The sequence below is a fragment of the Trichechus manatus genome, unplaced genomic scaffold (assembly GCF_000243295.1).
Source record: "Trichechus manatus latirostris isolate Lorelei unplaced genomic scaffold, TriManLat1.0 scaffold00154, whole genome shotgun sequence".
NCBI classification, from domain to species: domain Eukaryota; kingdom Metazoa; phylum Chordata; class Mammalia; order Sirenia; family Trichechidae; genus Trichechus; species Trichechus manatus.
Genome location: NW_004444090.1, coordinates 5,527,927 through 5,547,049, shown reverse-complemented (window position 1 = coordinate 5,547,049; position 19,123 = coordinate 5,527,927). Strand labels below are relative to the sequence as shown.

At 39.1% G+C, this 19,123-nt stretch overlaps 1 protein-coding gene across 1 annotated transcript in view; it reads left to right on the top strand.

Annotated features, from left to right (window-relative positions):
• Nucleotides 1-17,309, top strand: part of SH3BGRL2 (SH3 domain binding glutamate rich protein like 2) — a 70,455-nt gene extending 53,146 nt beyond the window's left edge. Inside the window, exons 3-4 of the mRNA XM_023740399.1 lie at nucleotides 11,077-11,157; nucleotides 15,399-17,309. Of these exons, the coding sequence (XP_023596167.1) occupies nucleotides 11,077-11,157; nucleotides 15,399-15,410 (93 nt within the window). The 3' untranslated portion in view covers nucleotides 15,411-17,309. The remainder of the gene's footprint in view (nucleotides 1-11,076; nucleotides 11,158-15,398) is intronic.
• The last annotated feature ends 1,814 nt before the right edge of the window (nucleotides 17,310-19,123 follow it).

Here is a 19,123-nt window from a genome sequence, read left to right as displayed (position 1 = left end):
ACCACCCTACACCAGGGCTCCACCCTTTGAATAACAAAAAAAAAAAAAAAATAAGAGCCCTGGTGGCGTAGCACTTAAGTGCTATGGCTGCTGACCTTTGACTGCTAACCAAAAGGTTGGCAGTTTGAATCCACTAGCCACTCCTTGGAAACCCTGTGGGGCTGAATAAGACTGTGTAAGTGGGTGAGTGGTAGCAGAGAAGCAGGCTCAGATCCCTCAGTGCTAAAGGACAGTCTTAGGTAGTGAAGGATTTCAGTGTGTGTCCCTCTAGGATACGTTTTCTTTCCATCTTTTTCTCTTCTGTATCTGATGTGAAGGAACTCTCGCGGCTCTGGTGAATTGCTTGGCTGCTCACGGAAAGATTGGCGGTTCTAACCTACCAGCTGCTCCATGGGAGAAAGATGTGGCACTCTGCTTCTGTAAAGATTACAATCTTGGAAACTATGGGGCAGTTCTGCTCTGTCCTGTAGGGTCACTATGAGTTGGAATCCACGGCAAAAGGTTTGGGTTTTTTTGGGCATCTGATGTGGGGCCCAGAGTGACTACATACAGACTGGTGTCTCCTCTCAGACCCCTAGAGCTTCGGGGGGAGTTTTCAGCAGATAGGCAGTCAGCATTCTTTTGAGAGCATTTCTTGAAAGCTCTGTCTACACTGGGGAAAGGACCCGACTGGCGTAGCCCATTACATTACACTTCTTTATTACCTTGATGATTCCCGCATCACAGCTGCTCCAGTTCACTGTACTTATTGTCTCAGATTTGTGGTTTCTTTGGGGATTCCTTAGGAAGGATTGCTCTTCTGTTGTTTTTGGCTGTGGTTTTCCCCTACTTTTTTCTCTATCAGTCTAGTCCTGTTTGTTTTTTGTATTCCAGGTATATCTTAAAATTTTATTGCTAGTTCCGTTTCCTGTGTTTGGCACAAAATTTTTGTCTACTATCAATTGATGCTTGGTAGGAGGGGGAAGTAGATGTATTTGATTGCTCCGCCATCTTGAACACTGTGGTCAGAACTATTAAACATGAGTTCCAAAAAAAAAAACCAAACCCGTTGCTGTCGAGTCAATTCTTTCTGACTTACAGCAACCCTATAGGACAGAGTAGAACTGCCCTACAGGATTTCCAAGGAGCAGCTGGTAGATTCAAACTGCCGTTTTGGTTTGTGGCACCAGGGCTCCTAAACATGAGATAGGAATTTAAAATCCTTAGGTTTTTGGGCTTGTTCATGTTTTTGGTATTTGGCATAAAATTACTGACTGAAGCTAACAACTACGTCTTACCTATCCTACCAGGATTGGAACTGTCCACTATTTTTTCCTTCTCTATCAAGATTTCATAAATTAGAATATAGCATTAATGATCCTTACTTAACCACTAAATCAAGAAATTCTGTTTAGAGGCTACCCTCAGGCTTGAAAGAAAATTAAGAAGAAACTTCTGCCCATTTTAAGCAGCAGCAGCAAGAGCAACAACTCTTGTAGGCTTTAAAAAAAAAAAATTTTTTTTTTTTTTTAAGTTTTCTGCTCTTGGGTAAACCAAATTTACCTTGGCTCATTTAGAACTGATTGCTGCTGCCTTTCCTGGTAAGCCACGTGTTGTTCTTGTTCCCTGCAGCCTTCTGTTTGGTTATGCCCTTGCCACGTAGGAATAATACGGGTCTGTCACTTAATCGTCATTGACTTAGTCGTGGGAAGCAGTGAGCTTTTCACAGTGACTGCTGTGAGTTTTCCTCGGTGTTCTTAGGGGATAGTAAAAGGGCAAAGAACTTTAAGGTCTTTGTCTCAAATGCTTGTCTAGTCCATAATACTCTAATCGGAGTGTAGGAATAATGTCCTTAAGTAAGTTTTGTGAAAGAATGAGACTTGTTAACTGTACCTATTGTCGATTTTATCATGAGCTTATAAATGTCTCTAACATTGGTTTGCACTTGAATACCAACCGAAGTATAGGTGATGGAAGCTTTTTTTCTCCCCTTTTTTTCTGTCCTCCTTTCTTTTTTAAGTAGCTCTTTAGCTTGATTTAACCTTAATACTGCAGTATTCAGATGAGTATTCCATTGGTGAGTAGAAGTGCTGGGTTATGTTAATATCTGTACAGCTCATAAATGTTTTCTTTTCATGTTGGCACTAGAAACAGTAAATTTTTCATCCTTTGTCTTAAATGTAGTGAAAATATCCCAGCTTCTGAAACTAGATATTTTTTCTTGAATATGATTTGTGTGTTTGTACCCTTCTCCAGGAGTCCCCGGGTGGCGCATACAGTTAAGTGCTTGAATACTAACAGAAAGGTTGAAGGTTCGAATCCACCCGGAGGCACCTCAGAAGACAGGCCTGTGATCTGCTTCTGAAAAATTACAGCCTTGAAAATCCTATGGAGCAGTTCTATTCTGTACACATGGGGTCACCATGATTCGGAATCAACTCACTGACAGCTGGTTTAGTTTTTTTTTTTTACCCTTTTCCAAAGGAGGTATTAACTATTCACATTATATTCTATAGTTTCAGACAGGTGGTTGTCCTGAAATGTGCAATTTGCAGACCTGTATTTATAAACACTTCACAGAGTGCCTTTGAGTATAAGGAATTCAGCAAACCTATTTAGAAACTTTATAGTGAGTTTTTAAAATGCAATCCTTTTAACCTTTTAGTAGAAACCCAGTATATTTAAAGAAATATATATAAGCCTGATAAGTGAAACAAATTTGATAAGAAAGCAGAATATATTCTTTAACTGGAGAATGCCTAAGGCCATAATATAAGAACTTACTTCTCAATTTTAAAACTCGTAACACTACATTGCTCTTAAAATGTTTTACATCATACAGTTCATTATCTCTGAAAGGAGCTGTTAACGATTAAGAAGTCAATAGATTTTAAATTATCAATCACCTACTCTTTGCCTAAACGTTACAAAGAAAATAGTTTATCCTCTTGCATTCTTTAGGATTCATTAGGCCAGTCAAAGCTTTTGAATGAACCAAAGCAATTTTTTTTTAATGCAATTCTTTAAACCAGTAAGTTATAAAGTAAAAATAGGATTCACTCAGATTTATATTACTAGCATGATACCACCTAAAACATTGGCATATTAGTCATTAATTAGCAAGCACATCTCATTCATCTACTTAACAAATATTGATAACCTGGTGTGTGCCAGGTATTGTTCTGACATTGACTTTTAAAAATGATTTTCTTTAAATCACATTGCTTTTAAAGTTAATTACTAAATTTTTATATTTGTCGCTTTGGAAGGAGTTGGTTACCTTAATTGAAAATTTCTAAACTGATGAGTGGATACAATTCAGATATGCAGGTGAGAAGCCCCCCTACCAATGGTGATGTGACACTGAGTTAAAGGCTCATAGTGTAAGAGCAGTTTTTCTTTTTATAAATACAAAATGTTGCCATTCTGAGATTACTGAATATCTGGAATTTCTAAATGTCTTCGTTGGTGACTTAAACTTATGAGAATAGTTTTGTTCAGTGTGGGTAAATGCATTGTTGGTAGTGTTACATATTTTCTCTACATGTGTATCTTATACACGTAGAAAATATATATATACACACAAACACACACACACACATACCAGTTGCCCTTGAGTTGACTCTGACTCATGGCGACCTCATATGTGAACTGTGCTCCATAGGGTTTTCGATGGCTGGTGTTTTGGAAGTAGATGGCCAGCTGTTTCTTCAGAGGCACTGCTGAGTGAACTTAAACTTCCAACCTTTTGGTTCGCAGCTGAGTATGTTAACCATTCATAGGAGCATAACTCAGGGACGGGCAGATTATCCAATAGGCAAGGTAAGCACTGGCTTACTTATGCTTACTAATCTGTAATGAACAATTATGTATATGTGTATATACACACACACACATACATACACATCTATGAAACTTGCTCATGAGAGTTAATCTTATTTTCAGTTTTATGATTTGAGGATGCAGTGCGATGGATTGCTTTTGTGTGGCCTTTCTCGCCAAGATCTTGTAACTCCCACCAAAGTGATCGGGCAGGACTGTGTGATAGGGTAGCTGTGGCCCACCAAAGGGATTGGTCAGCTTTGCCATCCCAGTGGCAGGAAAGAGAGACTTCCACCACCACCAAGGAAGAACAACCAGAAGCGGAGAGTGCGTCCTTTGGACCCGGGATCGCTGCGCCAAGAAGCTTCTGGAACCAGAGACCAAGAGAGAAAGCAAGCTGTAAACTTGAAGACAGTGAGAAGTGGCGGCAGGGGAGACAGGCAGGAGAGCAGTGGGCTTCCCGGCCCACAGAGCAAGAAAACTGAGTGCCTGGGGTGCCTCTGGGGACTTACTGGCAGGGACTAAAAGAGTTTTGTAACACTTACCTGAGCAAGGCATAGGCCTATGACCAGAAAGAGGTGTACCTGTAAGCACAGCTGAAAAGAGGCTGTCCTGATGGAAGAACTGTATCCTGAGTGTTCCTGAGCCTGTATTTTAACCTGTTACTTTCCTAATAAACCCCATAATTGTGAGAATTGTCTGTGAGTTCTGTGTGGCCATTGCAATGAATTATCAAACCCAGCAGAGGAGTAGAGAGTGCGGTAGGAGTGACAGTTGGTGTCAGAATTGTTAAAGATGGCGGAGAGAGGAGGCATGTCAGACCTCCGCCTCATAGAAATCAGCCTTGGGCTGTAGATCTTAATTCTCCTTTCCCCTTGTGAAGTTAGAGGAGGTCACACACTTCCCTGACACAGGTTTTACAGAGGAATTGTAATTATTTTAAGATTAAGGTTTTTTGTATAAACATTGGAACCTGAAATACAAAAGCTAAGCTTCATTGTAACTTGGCCTTTTGCTCTTTTATATGCACATTATTTTCATGTTACCACTTCAGTCTTTTGAAAGTAAAATTTAAACTACATTTATAGAGATTGAATGAGTCAGTGTTTCCCATTTTTCATTTCTTACATTATTAGTGTTTTCATTCCTGCATGTCAGACTGACATCAGAGATTATTAATCAAGTTGAGATAAGTAAAGGCCTTTCGAAACTCAAGAACAGGACCAGCATTTTGATGACTAAGTGGCTAGTCCTCAGTTTTTTCCTCTCACTAATGTCTCTTCCCTTTCCCATTCAGTTAGACAGGAGAGGGATAAATTTTTCACACATGTATCTCCAATAACAAGAATACCTAGGCTGGACTTCCCACCTGAGCATAGCTAACAGTCCAGTTAAGAGCACCTCCACTGGATGTCCATTATTTCATAGCACTCTGGAGCTCCATGGGGCTTTGACAATATCTGATATAGAGGAGAAGAAACTGAGTCTGAGGAGGTTATATGATCCAGGTCTTATAACTCACGTAGTAGATTGGTGGACATCACATTCACAGTTGACTAAGCCTGTACACCACTCAGTTTCCCAGAAATGGATCTGTGGACAAGACAATGTTTGGTACAGGTAGAAGTATAAGATCTCTCTTCTCCTCAATCCTGACGAGTTAGTCAGGACCAGATCATCTAAGGCCTTTGATGCCACATTAAGGATTTTAATCTGTATCGTAAGAGTGATGAAAAGTCTTATTAAAGGAAAGGATTTAAGCAGAGTGCGATGTGATCAAATTTGCCTTTTTATAAGATCGGCTGTCCTTACTTAGGAGAATGATTTGAAAGTGCATGAGATATAACTAGGGCTGATAAGTTGGAGTACTGTTGTGTAGCTTGTATTGGGGTAATGGAGACAGATGTAGAAAAATGGAGAGGTTTAAGGGATATGTAAGATCGGTCTCTGGGTGGTGTAAATGGTTAATGCGCTCGGAAGCTAACTGAAAGGTTGGAGATTCAAGTCCATCTAGAGGTACCTCAGAAGAAAGGCCTGGTGATCTGCTTTGGAGCAAACAGCCATTGGAGACCCTATGGAGCACAGTTCTACTCTGACACACGTGGGGTTGCTGTGAGTTGGAATCAACTTGCTAGCAATTGGTTTTTAAGATATTAGCAGTTGAGGGAGAGAGGAGTCTTGTGATGCCTTGGTTTCTGGCTTATGTAGTCAGAGGTGGTGCCATTCTCTAAGAGGCCCCACATGTGGGGTGGAAGATCATGAATTATGGTTTAGATAGTTATATTTAAGAGTCTATCAGCAGTTGCTTATATGGAACCAGAGCTCAGAGGAGAGGTGAGAACTAGAGATATGAATTTATTTCAAACTATGGCTGTGAATGAGATTTCTAGGGGAAGTATTTACACTGAATACCGAATAGAGACAGAATATATTACAGAGAGGAACAAGTACACTAATTTTCATGTAATAGATATATAAAAAGGTGGGATAAATTTAGCTGGAATTTAGCTCTCTTCTGTTGCCACATTTAATATAAAGAGCAAATCATCAGGTAGAGAAAGTATGTATTGAACAGGATTATTGCTTGTATTCCTTGAACCCAGATCAGTGAAATGTTACTCAACTATTTGGAAATAGCTTTATTACAAAAAATACTTGTAACGATATTTTCAGTTTAAGGGATTTTGCCTATATTGTACATCAAACAAGGAGCTCTGGTGGCACAGTGGTTAAGTGCTCAGCTGCTAACCAAAAGGTCGGCAGTTCAAACCCACCAGCCACTCCGTGGGAGAAAAATGTAGCAGTCTGCTTCTGTGAAGACTGCAGTCATGAAAACCCTATGGGGTAGTTCTACTCTGTGCTATAGGGTTGCTTTGAGTCGGAATCGACTTGACAGGTTTGGTTTTGTTTTTTTCTGAACCACCGATCTTTCGGTTAGCAGCCAAATGCTTAACTATTGTGCCATCAGGCCTCCTAATATTAAACTTAGACTTGTATTATTTGTGACGTAGTTAGGATTCATACCTTTTTTTGTCCGTCTGTTGCTGTTGAGTCGATTCCAGCTCATAGCAACACTGTAGGACAGAGTAGAACTGCCCCTTAGGGTTTCCAAGGCATGGCTGGTGGATTTGAACTGCCGCTTTTTTGGTTGGCAGCTGTAGCTCTTAACCACTGCGCCACCAGGGCTCCCTTTTTCTTATGTTGTTGTTAGGTGTCGTCAAATCAGATCCGACTCATAGCAACCCTAAGTACAACAGAGCGAAACACTGCCCAGTCCTGCGCCGTCCTCACAGTCTTTGTTATGCTTGAGCTCACTAGCTCACTGTTGGCAGCCACTGTGTCAGTCCATCTTGTTGAGGGTCCTCTTCTTTTTTGTAGACCCTCTGCTAAGTATGATGTCCTTCTCTAGGGACTGACCCTTCCTGATAACATGTCGAAAGTATGTGAGATGTAGTCTCGCCATCCTTGCTTCTAAGCATTTTGGCTGTACTTCTTCCAAGACAGATTTGTTCGTTCTGGCAGTCCATGGTATATTCAGTATTCTTTGCCAGCATCATAATTCAAAGGCATCAGTTCTTCTTCTGTCTTCCTTATTCATTGCCCAGCTTTCGCACGCATGCGTATGAGACAATTGAAAATACCATGGCTTGGATCAGGCGCCTTAGTCTTAAAGGTGACATCTTTGCTTTCCAACACTTTAAAGAGGTCTTTTCCAGCAGATTTGCCCAATGTACTGTGTCTTTTGTTTTCTTGACTGCTGCTTCCGTGGGTGTTGATTGTGGATCCAAGTAAAATGAAATCCTTGACATCATCAATCTTTTCTTCATTTATCATGATGTTGCTTATTGGTCCAGTTGTGAGGACTTTTTGTTTTCTTTATGTTGAGGTGTAATCCATACTGAAGGCTGTGGTCTTTGATCTTCATCAGTAAGTGCTTCAAGTCCTCTTCACTTTCTTTCAGCAAAGTTGTGTCATCTGCATAATGCAGGTTGTTAATGAGTCTTCCTCCTTTTTCTTGTACTTGATATAAAAGTATATGAGACTCTAGTATCCTAGATTAGATGGCTAATTAGAAGCATCCAACTGTCCAGTTTATATCTTCTCCAGTCAAGTGTCTCATACAATTTCTCAGACTTGTCCAAACTCAACTCCAGCCTTCCCCTCAAACTTGCTGTTTTCTCTGGTCTTTTCCATAAAGTCTGTTAGCTCAGAGTTATTTCAGTTCTTTCTTCCTAGCTTCCCACACCAAATCCATAACCAAGTATGATCAGTTGTACCTTCAAAATATATTTCAATCTGTCTACTTCCTCCGTGCTTCCCTCCCTGCCGTCTGCCTCCCCAAACCATTCGCCACACAGTTGACTTAAGTATTTTCTTAAAGGAAACTAGATCATGTTCTTCCTTTGGTCAAAATCCTTACATGATTTTCTTTTGTACTTAAGATAAAATTCAAAATCTTTTCCTTGGCTTACAAAGTCTGACATATGCCGATCCTTGGTAAACCTGCCAGCTTTGCTCTTCACCAGTGCTGAGCCCCACCCTGAATGACCTTGTCCAAACCCTTCACTTGGCTCACTCTACTCATCCTTCAGATTTCAACTTAAATGCCATTTTTTGTAGAGGTCTTTACTGAGCCTGCCTCTTCAGATGTGTTTTTCCTTCTTGGCATGGCCAAGGAAAGCCTCTCTGCAGAGATGACTGGCATTAGGGCTTATCCTGAATGACAGATGGAGGGAACCATGTGAAGATCTGCAGAAGGAGCAGCCAGTGCAAAGCCTGAGGCTGAGATGACCATGAATTACAATCACAGTGGCCTTGAAAACCACATGAGATTCAACGTTCTAAAACTTTTGGACAGGAGGCTTCTCTACACCAAATCAAATAATTCAAAGATATTTAATCAAATGAGGCATGCTTTGCAAGAAGCAAATCTCCACTTGGCATGTTGTCGACTCTCATTTAGATTCGTATACAGAATTCAACTTGTGATGCTATTGTCTTGGTTCAGCAATGGATTTTTATGGCTCAGTGACTCTGGCATACAAATAGATCAATGAATGGTGGGTGGGTGGTTGGATGAATGGATCCTAAAAGCAGTAATGGGAATAAAACATTAATTACACAAGGGAAAGAGATAAAAGAAGTATTTCTGGTCATTTGAAATATATGTAGAGAGATAGAAACAGACTGACTGGATTGGTTGTTATATGTGCCCTTTGCATCACTGATTGCCCACAGTTACTCCTTTTACCAAGAAACTAGAGAAATACTGGAAGGATGGCAGACCTGAAGAGTGCTGTTTCTATAAGGGAGTGAGTGGGCATGGATAAGGAGGAGTTGATAACACAGGCAAGGTTTCTTCTCTGATTTTTCCACAGAAGTTTCTTTCTCAGGTCTGCCATCTTGTCATCATGGCCTCTTGACAAGGCACGTGATAGATCCTCGATCGGAGTCGCTGGAGTACCACGCCCAAGGGAGCTTTTACATCTCAGCAACAAGGAAGCAGAAGCTTCTGACAATGTTTTTATTAAAACACCATCAGAAATAGAGAGGAACACACCATTTTGTAAAGATTCTGTTTATACAACCATAAAGTTATAAAATGAAATTAATACAAATACCAGAAGTCATTCACTCATTCCATTATTTGTGCACTATTTATATTATGTACCAACTATGCACCTAACTCTGTGCTACATGCTGGTATTGACAGATAGCTGGAAATGGACCCTGATCTTATGTAGCACATGTTAGTAGGTCAGAAACACAAGTTTTTGCAGTAGGTGCTATAGTAGTAACAATACTGTGTACACTTGTGACACAAAGGATGTGGTAATCAGCTGCATCAGAAATTATAAAAATAGGCTTAGCAATATAGGGGAATGTCACTAATTTGGTACTTTTATTGTGTATAAAATGATGTGATATACCTTTATTTTATCATATTCATATACTTCAGTTATTTTAATGACTCAAATAATGATGCATTGCAATTTATGCAGAGGCTAGAAGATATACGTTTAAAAAAATTGTATCCTTAAATAATGTCAGCTTTTAAAATTTATCCTTGCTTCTATTCTAGTTTCTAAATGCCCTGCATATATGAACAATGTTACAAGCAAGTTTCAGGAAATTTAAGTTTAAATGCAATTGTAAAATTTAAAATTGCGTTTAAACTTTATGAAATATTTTTATTCTGTACTGCCTCCAGTTGGGTATAGCTCAGGGATGTGGTATTTTAACTTCAGATGTAAAGGACTTTCTTCAAATTAGGGTGCCCCATACCTGGTTTCCTCTTGGGCAAGAAGCATCTCAGAGTGCGAAAAACATGAATTTCGAGGTCAGTGAGACTTGAGCTGAAATCTTAACTCTCCCACTTATTGGTTTTAAAACGTGGGCAACTTATTCCTTTGCTCTGAGCCAGTCTGGTCAGCTGTGGGTTGAAATTAAATGACATAATATTTGTGAACCACCTGGCAGAGAGCAAGTGCCTAGTAAGTACCTATGATTGTCGTCTGTTTACAGTATTTATCTTTAGAATGAAGTTGTTGTCCAAAGGACTTCTAAGAAATTTTAAGGCTGCTTCCGTCAGCTTAGAAACTGTGTAATATTATATATGCAGACTTTAAAGAAGAAACATTTGAGGAACCAGAATTCATTGATGGCTTATCTTGTGAAAGTAGGAAGAGGGAGAGAAAAAAAAAATGATTCTCCATTTGAACCAAAGATATAGTTTCCTCTCGTTTTATTTGATCTTTTTATTCTCTCTGAAGACAGTCTCAAAGAATGTGGAAAACTTCAAAAGCAGAAGAGATACACTTGCATTGACACGTGGAGACCTTTACAGCTTTCTGTTTATCTAGTAATTTTTTTTAAGCCGTAGATAACAGAATATCAAGAGTGGAATTGGGAGGCAGCCTTCCATATTGAAATCGTAGAGTAAAATCATAGGTTAGAGTGAGTCTACATAGATAAATGTTAGTTTGACACACAGAGGGAAAGGAATGTGTTTTTATTTCATTTCTGTTGTCAAATGTTTTACATTTTAATCCTATCACAAGCATTGCATTAAAAAGTGTTACATTCATCTTCATACTCAAAAAAATTTTAAGCTCAAGCAGAGTAAACCCAAGATGTATGTAGTTTTTCCCTAGCCTGGCCAGAGCCATGGTGTATTTTTTAAATTTCCAACAAGAATTTGTTGAAAGCTCCAAACATAAAGATAATTGTTTGCTTTTGTTTATTGGTTTTATTTTCTCCCCTCCATTTTTCTAGGATTATGACACTTTTTTTGAATCAAAAGAAAGCAACACAGTCTTTTCATTCTTAGGCCTGAAACCACGGTTGGCATCAACAGTAAGTAAATATTTTCTTATTCTTGTTTTAGAATTCATCTTTCTTGAATTGTTCTTAGGGTTGAAGTTGTTGGTGGGATGCATTTATAGTCTCTTAAATTTTTAGCTTTCACTTTCTCAAATGCGTAATTAGAGACTATCTGATGTGAGCTCTGGTGGTGCAATAGTTAAGCATGTGGCTGCTAACCAATAGGTTGGCAGTTCAAAACCACCCAGTGGCTCCATGGGGGAAAGACCAGACGATCTGCTTTCATAAAGATTACAGCCAAGAAAACTGTATGGGGCAGTTCTGTTCTGTCACAAGGGGTCGCTGTGAGTCAGAATCAGTTCAATGGCAAACAACAACAGTGTCGAAACACAAAGAAGCTTGTTTTTTTCCTTGACTCTTGCAATTTTTTAATTGTTCCTGCATATTTGAGTATTAGTTTATGATTTATACCCCATTCTTTGAAGAAGAATTTAAGGTAGCAAAAAGTAGTAGGTGCTTTATATTTAAAATCACAAGTTCACATTGTTTACATTTTTTTAAATAGCAGAATCAAAGCCATATTTTTAGAGTCTTTTGCATGTTTAACTTATTTACATTGGTGGGAGGTGGTCTGAAATAACCTTGAAAAAAAATGCTGCAATTCATAAACTAATCAACATGTTTTTGAAGACACTTTTATTATGTCACATGTTCTTTTGGAGAACGTAGAAGACCCAAGCCTTTCTAATGTTTAGTCCTATAACTGATGTAGATTATCACAACTTTGTGAAGCATGTGGGATCACTTTCAAAATAAGAACATGCACTTCTTTATTAAATAAGCTAATACTTGGATTGTTATATCCCCTTTTAAAATGCTAATTTTTTCTGATTATGAAAGTAACTTAGGCTCATTTAGAAAAATTAGTGAAATACGAAAAGTATAAAATAGAAAATAAAAATCACCCGTATCCCACTACTGACAGATAACCATGGTAACATTTTTGGTGTGTTTTCTTGCAATCTTTATGTATATAGTAATTGAAGTTTTGACCATATTTCAAATCAAGACTGAATTCTAAAGCATCTGTTTTTAACACTGAATTGAAATGCAAGTACATTGCTAGGATCTTTGATGTCTGTAAGTAATAGGTTCTTTTGAGGCTGCTCAGGATTTATACCATCTCTGGAACACCTGTGAGAGAAAGGCAGGGACCATCAATAATATAAATCACACACCAGCACCTGCAGTACATAGCCAATGTGAAATCTTGCTTGTTTGTACGTCAGCAAGTCCACAGATGGTTGTGGGTGGTTTCCATGCATATGGTTTAAGCAGAGGCAAAACCCACACATGTAATATTTAAAGGTTCTTAAAACCATCTTTATAAAGATGGAACGTTTAAGTACTTGTTACATATAAATTGTGGTATTTTTCTAACACTTTTCATCCAAAGATATTAAGCAGTCCAGATTATCTTCGGAAAAAACTGGGTTAGAGATCATCTAATGGATGCATTATATCCAATGGACAACATTGTCTGTGTAAGAACCTTAAAAATTTTACTGTGTTCATGCCATCTTTGTTCTTATTTTCCCCAAAGATATAGATTCCTTGGAGACTCTGCAGGCTGATACTTTTATTCTTTTAAAAAATGTATTCTCTCAAAATTTCTCAGGAAACCTATAATCTATAAAATACCCATTCTCACATGGCATGTGGTCATAAATCTAAAATGGTTTTGGTGCCAGTGATGTTTATTTTATTTCAGTAGACCATTCCAAAGACAATAAGGGCCCTGGCACATTGCCCACCCATTCAGCCCTTTTCAGGTGCCTGAATCAGCAGTACCTGGGCAGGAGCACATGGAGCCAGAGTAAATAGCTGTAGTGTAGGGTCTGTGTGACTCTCTCTCAGGAACCATTTGGGGCCTGCGGAGTTCATAGCAACTGATATCTTATCTTCACATGAGAAAAACAAGAATATCTCTAAGAAAAATTCAGCATTTCCCTCCAAATTCTGGTCATTTATCTTTCACATTGGTGGATTGATTTATGTTTTAAGTTCTGCGTTCAGTTTACAGTTTGAAAAGTAGGTTTCAACAATGTTCTTTAAATATCTAGTGAAATATGAGGGGACATTATATATTCTTTGATTTATCTTACTATCATGTGTTGGATAGAATATTCTTTAGGTACTCATGCTCCTTAAGGACAGATCAGAAAAGATTTAATAGTCGACTGAGTTGACTTCTTTGGAAATTATCCTTTTGAGAAATCTAGGGAGACAGCTTGGGCAGGCATAGGACCCCTGGGACAAAGACCAATGCTTAAAAAATGCAGCTTGGAACTGGCTCTTAGTATGTGCAAATGTGCCTTGCAAAAGTTTAGTGTTACACTGCCTGTTTGAAGGTTGTAAACGTGATTATTTTCAGACATTCATACATGAGCTTGCTTCAGACATCATAACTTCAGGAAAATTATTGGTTTAAAAATATTTAAGTAATTCTAATTATACAGAACTAATCTGTAGTCTAAGGCCTTGACAGAGCATTCACAGGGTGTAATGTGTTCAAAGACAGAAAGCCTCCTTTTTCTCTTCTTTCTTACTCCCTCTGCAGTATACACACGGAAAAGGCAGGGCTAGCACCCCTACCAGAGAACATGTAAAGACGTAATTAGTACCTTTAATTGCTTTTACATGATGATGAGAGAGGAGAGAGACAGGTAGGAAAAGAAGGTTCATGGACCCAGTAGGCATAGCTTCAGTGTAGACCCTGACGGGGCTGCTTTCAGAAGTGGACAGGGCACCAAAAGAATTGAAGGCAGGAACACAAACAGAGACTTGTACACCGGTGGTCATTGCAGCACTATTTACAACAGCCAAAGGATGGAAACAACCCACGTGTTCATCAGTAGATGAATGGTAAACAAAATATGGTATATACATACAATGGGATATATTACTCAGCCATAAAGAGAAATGAAGTCTTGATACATATTGCAACATAGATGAACCTTGAAAACAATATGCTGAATAAGTCAGTCACAAAAGGACAAATAATTTGTGATCCCACTTATATGAAATATCTAGAGTAGGCAAATGTATAGAGACCAAAGTCTATTAGTGATTACCAGGGATGGGAGGGAGGGGGAAAGAGGGAGTCATTGCATAGGGGCCCTAAGCTTCTGATAAGGGTGATAGAAATATTTGGAAACAGGTAAGTGATGATGGTTGCACAGCATGGTGAACACAATTAATGTCACTAAATTGTACATGTAAAAAATGTGGAAATGGCAATTTTTTTGTTATATATTTACTCAACGCAATTAAAAAAGAAAAGAGTGGGACAGGGCAGAGAAAAGTCAGAGGTCACAGCATGGTGGCCTGCAGGCCACGTTGGCTCTGGATGTGTTGTTTGTTCTGCAAAGAATTAAAGAAAAAAAACTAAAATCGGTTGCTGATATTTAAAATACGGACTTTCAGCTTCTCTTGAGAAGTTAGAAGATGTAGGATCCCCAGGTAGGCCCACTCTCCCCTCTGGTGGCTGGAGCAGTAGCGGCTGCCCCACAGGATGAGCACGTCCTCCGGAGAGTCTTACCCAACCCGCCATGGCACCTGCCGAACCCTGAGAAAAGAGGCCTTCTCTTCAGTAGTCTTCAGGTAGAAAACCATCAAGTGTGTTACATTTTAAGGGCATAATAGGCTCAAAGTAGGGCCTGTAGTAGAAATTTCTGCTTTCACATCCCTGCTATTCAGGGTGATAATTCAAAATGTATTGCAACTGGTGAAGCCTAGGATCTGACCGTCAGAGCTAGAGCAGGTCATGGATTCGCTCCTACGCCAGGAGTCAGCCCTTTAGTGGTGGGATCCTGCTGGGAAACAGGAGTGGCACTTGGAGGATCTTGGGGCCTCTGTCCTTTGACTTGGGTCACCGTTAGCCAGCACAGGCCCCCTGAGCGAGGTAACCCTACTCATACCCCACTCACTCAGGCATGAGTGGCACAGCACCCCTCAGAGGAGCCTCAGCAGGTTGTTGAAAACATGTGGCTTTCTTTCCACTTGTGTATTTGGTAGGCCCAGTGGGTGTGATTTAAACCTGGGCCCTGATCCTGAAGCCCAGAATTTGCTTTTATCCATCACATGGGGGCGATTTATTGTGATTTCCAATGTCTGCTCCTGACATTAAAAAAAAAAAAATCACTACCAGAGGTGAATTTGCATGTCAAAACAATGTAATAACTGCCTTTTTTTTTTTTTTTTTTAATAAATAGGCAGAAACTTAGGGAGGAAAAACAAGATGACGAAGATGCATTGTGAAGCACTCCTGGTACTCAGCACACACCTGCTGACGTAATGCATCACTGATAGAGCCACATGCATCAGTAATTTTGCTTGCCACTGAAAAAGGTGTTTTTGGAAGACATGGGTGTAATGGGGATTGCACGATTGCTTTAAACCAAATCAGGACTGTGGTGGGTTGTTTTCTTATTTTCAGATTTGCCTGCAGTTGCCTCACTCACCTGGAGGCACTGTCACCTGTTACGGATGTGCTTCCTTAATGACTGAGAAGAGAAGTGGGTGGCACCATCAGAGAGAAAATGTTGGATCTGCCTTGGGTAATAGTAGATGCCAGTGTTGATCAAACCCACTTCTCTAAACTGCCTGGATTGCATCCTTATTCTTGAAATTAGTCTGTCAGGCTATCAGAATCTTCTGGTCAGAACAACAACAACAAAAAAATAATACTGGTTGATAAAGGGCGTTGAAGATTTTTACTGCAGAATCACAAACATCACTGTTCCAGTGCTTTGTAATAACATCTATAGGAAAAGTTAGATGCTCTGCCTTTCTTTTTGTAATGGAAACTCTTACCCCCATAAATCCTCCAAACTCCTACAGATGTTTCCAGAAATCTCTGTTGCAAAAATGTATGATCAGAACCAAGTTACAGGGATGAAAATAATGGCTGTTTTGGAAAATATATGCTTCTTTATCCCCTTGCAAGGAAAATGTTTCACCCAAATGCATAAAACTGCTTAGAAGATATATTTTAAGAGGTGCACTAATTAGGTAGTAAATTTATACAAAAATTGTGTGGCTAGCATCTGAAGGCTTTTCAGCTCTAGCAAAATTATTTATGTATAAGTGCACATATATTTTTAAATGCAGCTCCCCTAACAGCTGCTAATTCTATTTTGTGAAGGGCTTATATTTTTTTGGAAAGGACAACCATGGTTAAATATATTTTGTGAACCCTTGCTGAGGCATATTAAAAGATACCAGTATTACTGTACAATTTAAATTTTTTCCTGTGTGACTTTTCCTCATTCTTCTAACTTTGCTTTCCTCATATTGCTGGCCCAAGCATAGTCCCAGCTTTGTCCAGAGTATTGTAGACAAATGCTGTCGTTCCAGATATGAACACCTGAGTTTTCAGAGCAGCATATTCAGGAAAGGGGCAGTGGGCTGTCTAGAGAAAAACTCTGAATTGTATTTGGCATACAAAATCTCTACTGCCATTAGTGTGAATGCTGATCAAAACAGAATATGTTGACTTCATTAGGTCAGAGGCTATTTTTCTGCATTTTTATCCCCACACCAGTGAAATTTGCATATTTTAGACTATTAAATTGCCAAATGTGAGAACAGTCTTGGCTAGGATAAACTCTGTAAGGGCTGCTGAAAATATTCTGCTATTCCTAGCACCCCGATGCTGGACTTGCTGCTAAGATTCTGAGAAAGAAGTTAATAAGAAGTTGAAAGAGCAGGAGAATTAAAGCCCTGTGTCATCTGCTGTGACTTGCTAAACGTGGACTATTCTAAAGAACTTGTTGAATGATGAAGCTGAAATCCCAGCCTGAGATTTGTAGCCCAAGACCACAGCCAGAAAAAAACCACAACACAGATTTCTACTCAACCAGAATAGGCACATGCTCAGTGAGCCAGGATTTTCTCTCCAAGGAAAGCTCTTGTCAAATATGGGTATTACTGGTGAATTGGCATCAAATAAGACCCAGGTCAAATTCCGTTTGATAAATCCCAGGGACTATTCAGGAATGACTTTGTTTTTGAATAGAATGTTGTGTTTAGTATGTGAGTCTTCTAATAAGACTTAGATTTTTTTTTTAAGATACAGCATTTTTTTTTTTAATGTTACAATTAAACAACATATTTAGTCTCCTCTTGCCAGTAAGCACCAAGAACCATCTTGGTAGGGTTGCAACTTTGTGAGTTAAATTCTGGGGCTGTAGGATCAACACCATACATTTGCTAAAGTACTCAGATTGGTTTGTCTTATAACTTTTGAATTAACCATGCTACCCCGCATGATTATGCTAAATAAACTAAATGAATAAACCAAAAAACCAAACCCACTGCCACTCAGTCGATTCCAGCTCATAGCAACCCTATAGGACAGAATTGTACTGCCCCATAGGGTTCCAAGTCTGTAAATCTTTAGGGAAGCAGACTGCCACATCTTTCTCCTGTGGAGTAGCTGGTAGGCTTGAACTGTTGACCTTTTGGTTAGCAGCAGACTGCTTTAACCACTGCGCCACCAGGGCTCCAACTAAATGGAAAATGCTAAATTACTACCACAGTTACACAATATCCACTCTCCACCTTGCTTTTATTTTTGATCAGCAAAGAAATACAAGAGACCAGGTCCAGCCAATACTGTACTTACTGTGCGCTAGAAGCATAGTGTGTGACATTTACCCAGTGCCCAGGCTCTGCGGAGTACCCAGTTATTGTCCTTGGGACCATATCGTGTTCAGAGAATACTGTGTCTTTATTTGTACTATTTTACCAGCCGAATTCCAAACACGTAAAAATGATTTTCTTGTTCCCTTCTTTAACTAGCTGCCTTTAGATTTTGATAATCTCAGTTTTAAAAACCTAAGAAAGAAGTGGATGGGAATTGCAGGCATAGATGTAAGACCAAGGACATTTCAAGACAGAATTTTAATTTTATTTCCTGTAGTGTCTTTTTGGAGCAAAGGAAATGTGCTGCTAAAAATCAAATTCTGCCATTTTAAAATTAGATAAAATACAGAGTGCCATCCTGCTAAGTATATGCAGACCAGAAGAAAATTTAGTTTTGGAAATACTTAAAAGGAGAAAAAGTCCCCCTTCCCCAGAGTCTAATATATTTTAGATTTGTTTCTGTTTCAAATATTTAATTCAACACTCCCACATATATGTTTTTATACCATGTGAATTTAATAATGAGCTAAACTTATTTTTGTCTTCTGTTATTGAAAGGTACCAAAGCCACTTGTTCATTTGTTTGATTTTGCTATGTAGTTTTGTGTTTTTCTAGAAATGCTTTTCATTTAGTAGCTTTTCTAAAGTGTCAGGGTCCACAATGATCTACATAGTCATTGTTTTTTAGATTTCAATTTATATGCATTTGTCTCTAAAGACACTGGTGAAATCACAAGATTTTATATTCAGCATTAAAGGGGAATAAATTCCAGAAAAAGATATTCTGAAAATGGAGTGTTTGTTCCCTACCACTTCTCACGCCTTTTCTAATTTTAGTTCTGTTTGGTTGAAATCTTTCTGCTTCGTTGAGATGCTGTGTTTCTATCTCCCCAACCCCGTGCTGGTGCGTCAGGGATCCCGTGCATGAGCTGCAGACTGAGTTGTAAAAATGCAGGCAGATCATTGGACCATTTGAGGGGCCATGCATGTGGTCTTGCGTGTGTGCTTGTGTGTGTGTGTGTGTTTTAGGGGGAAACCACAGATCATCTCAGATGGTAAACCAGAAAGAACCTAGGATGGAGTTATACCACTCAGCTACTTTGTTGGTTCAGATGGATGGCTGTGTGGTTTCCTGACTACACTGAAGACAGAGACTGGTGGATATGTGCCCCTAATTGGGTGCAGAAGACAAGGACAGTGTAGCAACAAGCCTATTAGAAGGACTACCTTTGAGCAACCACCTCTGAAAGCAGAAGAAAACATTTCTGAAGGTAGTGTCTGAGGTTGATCT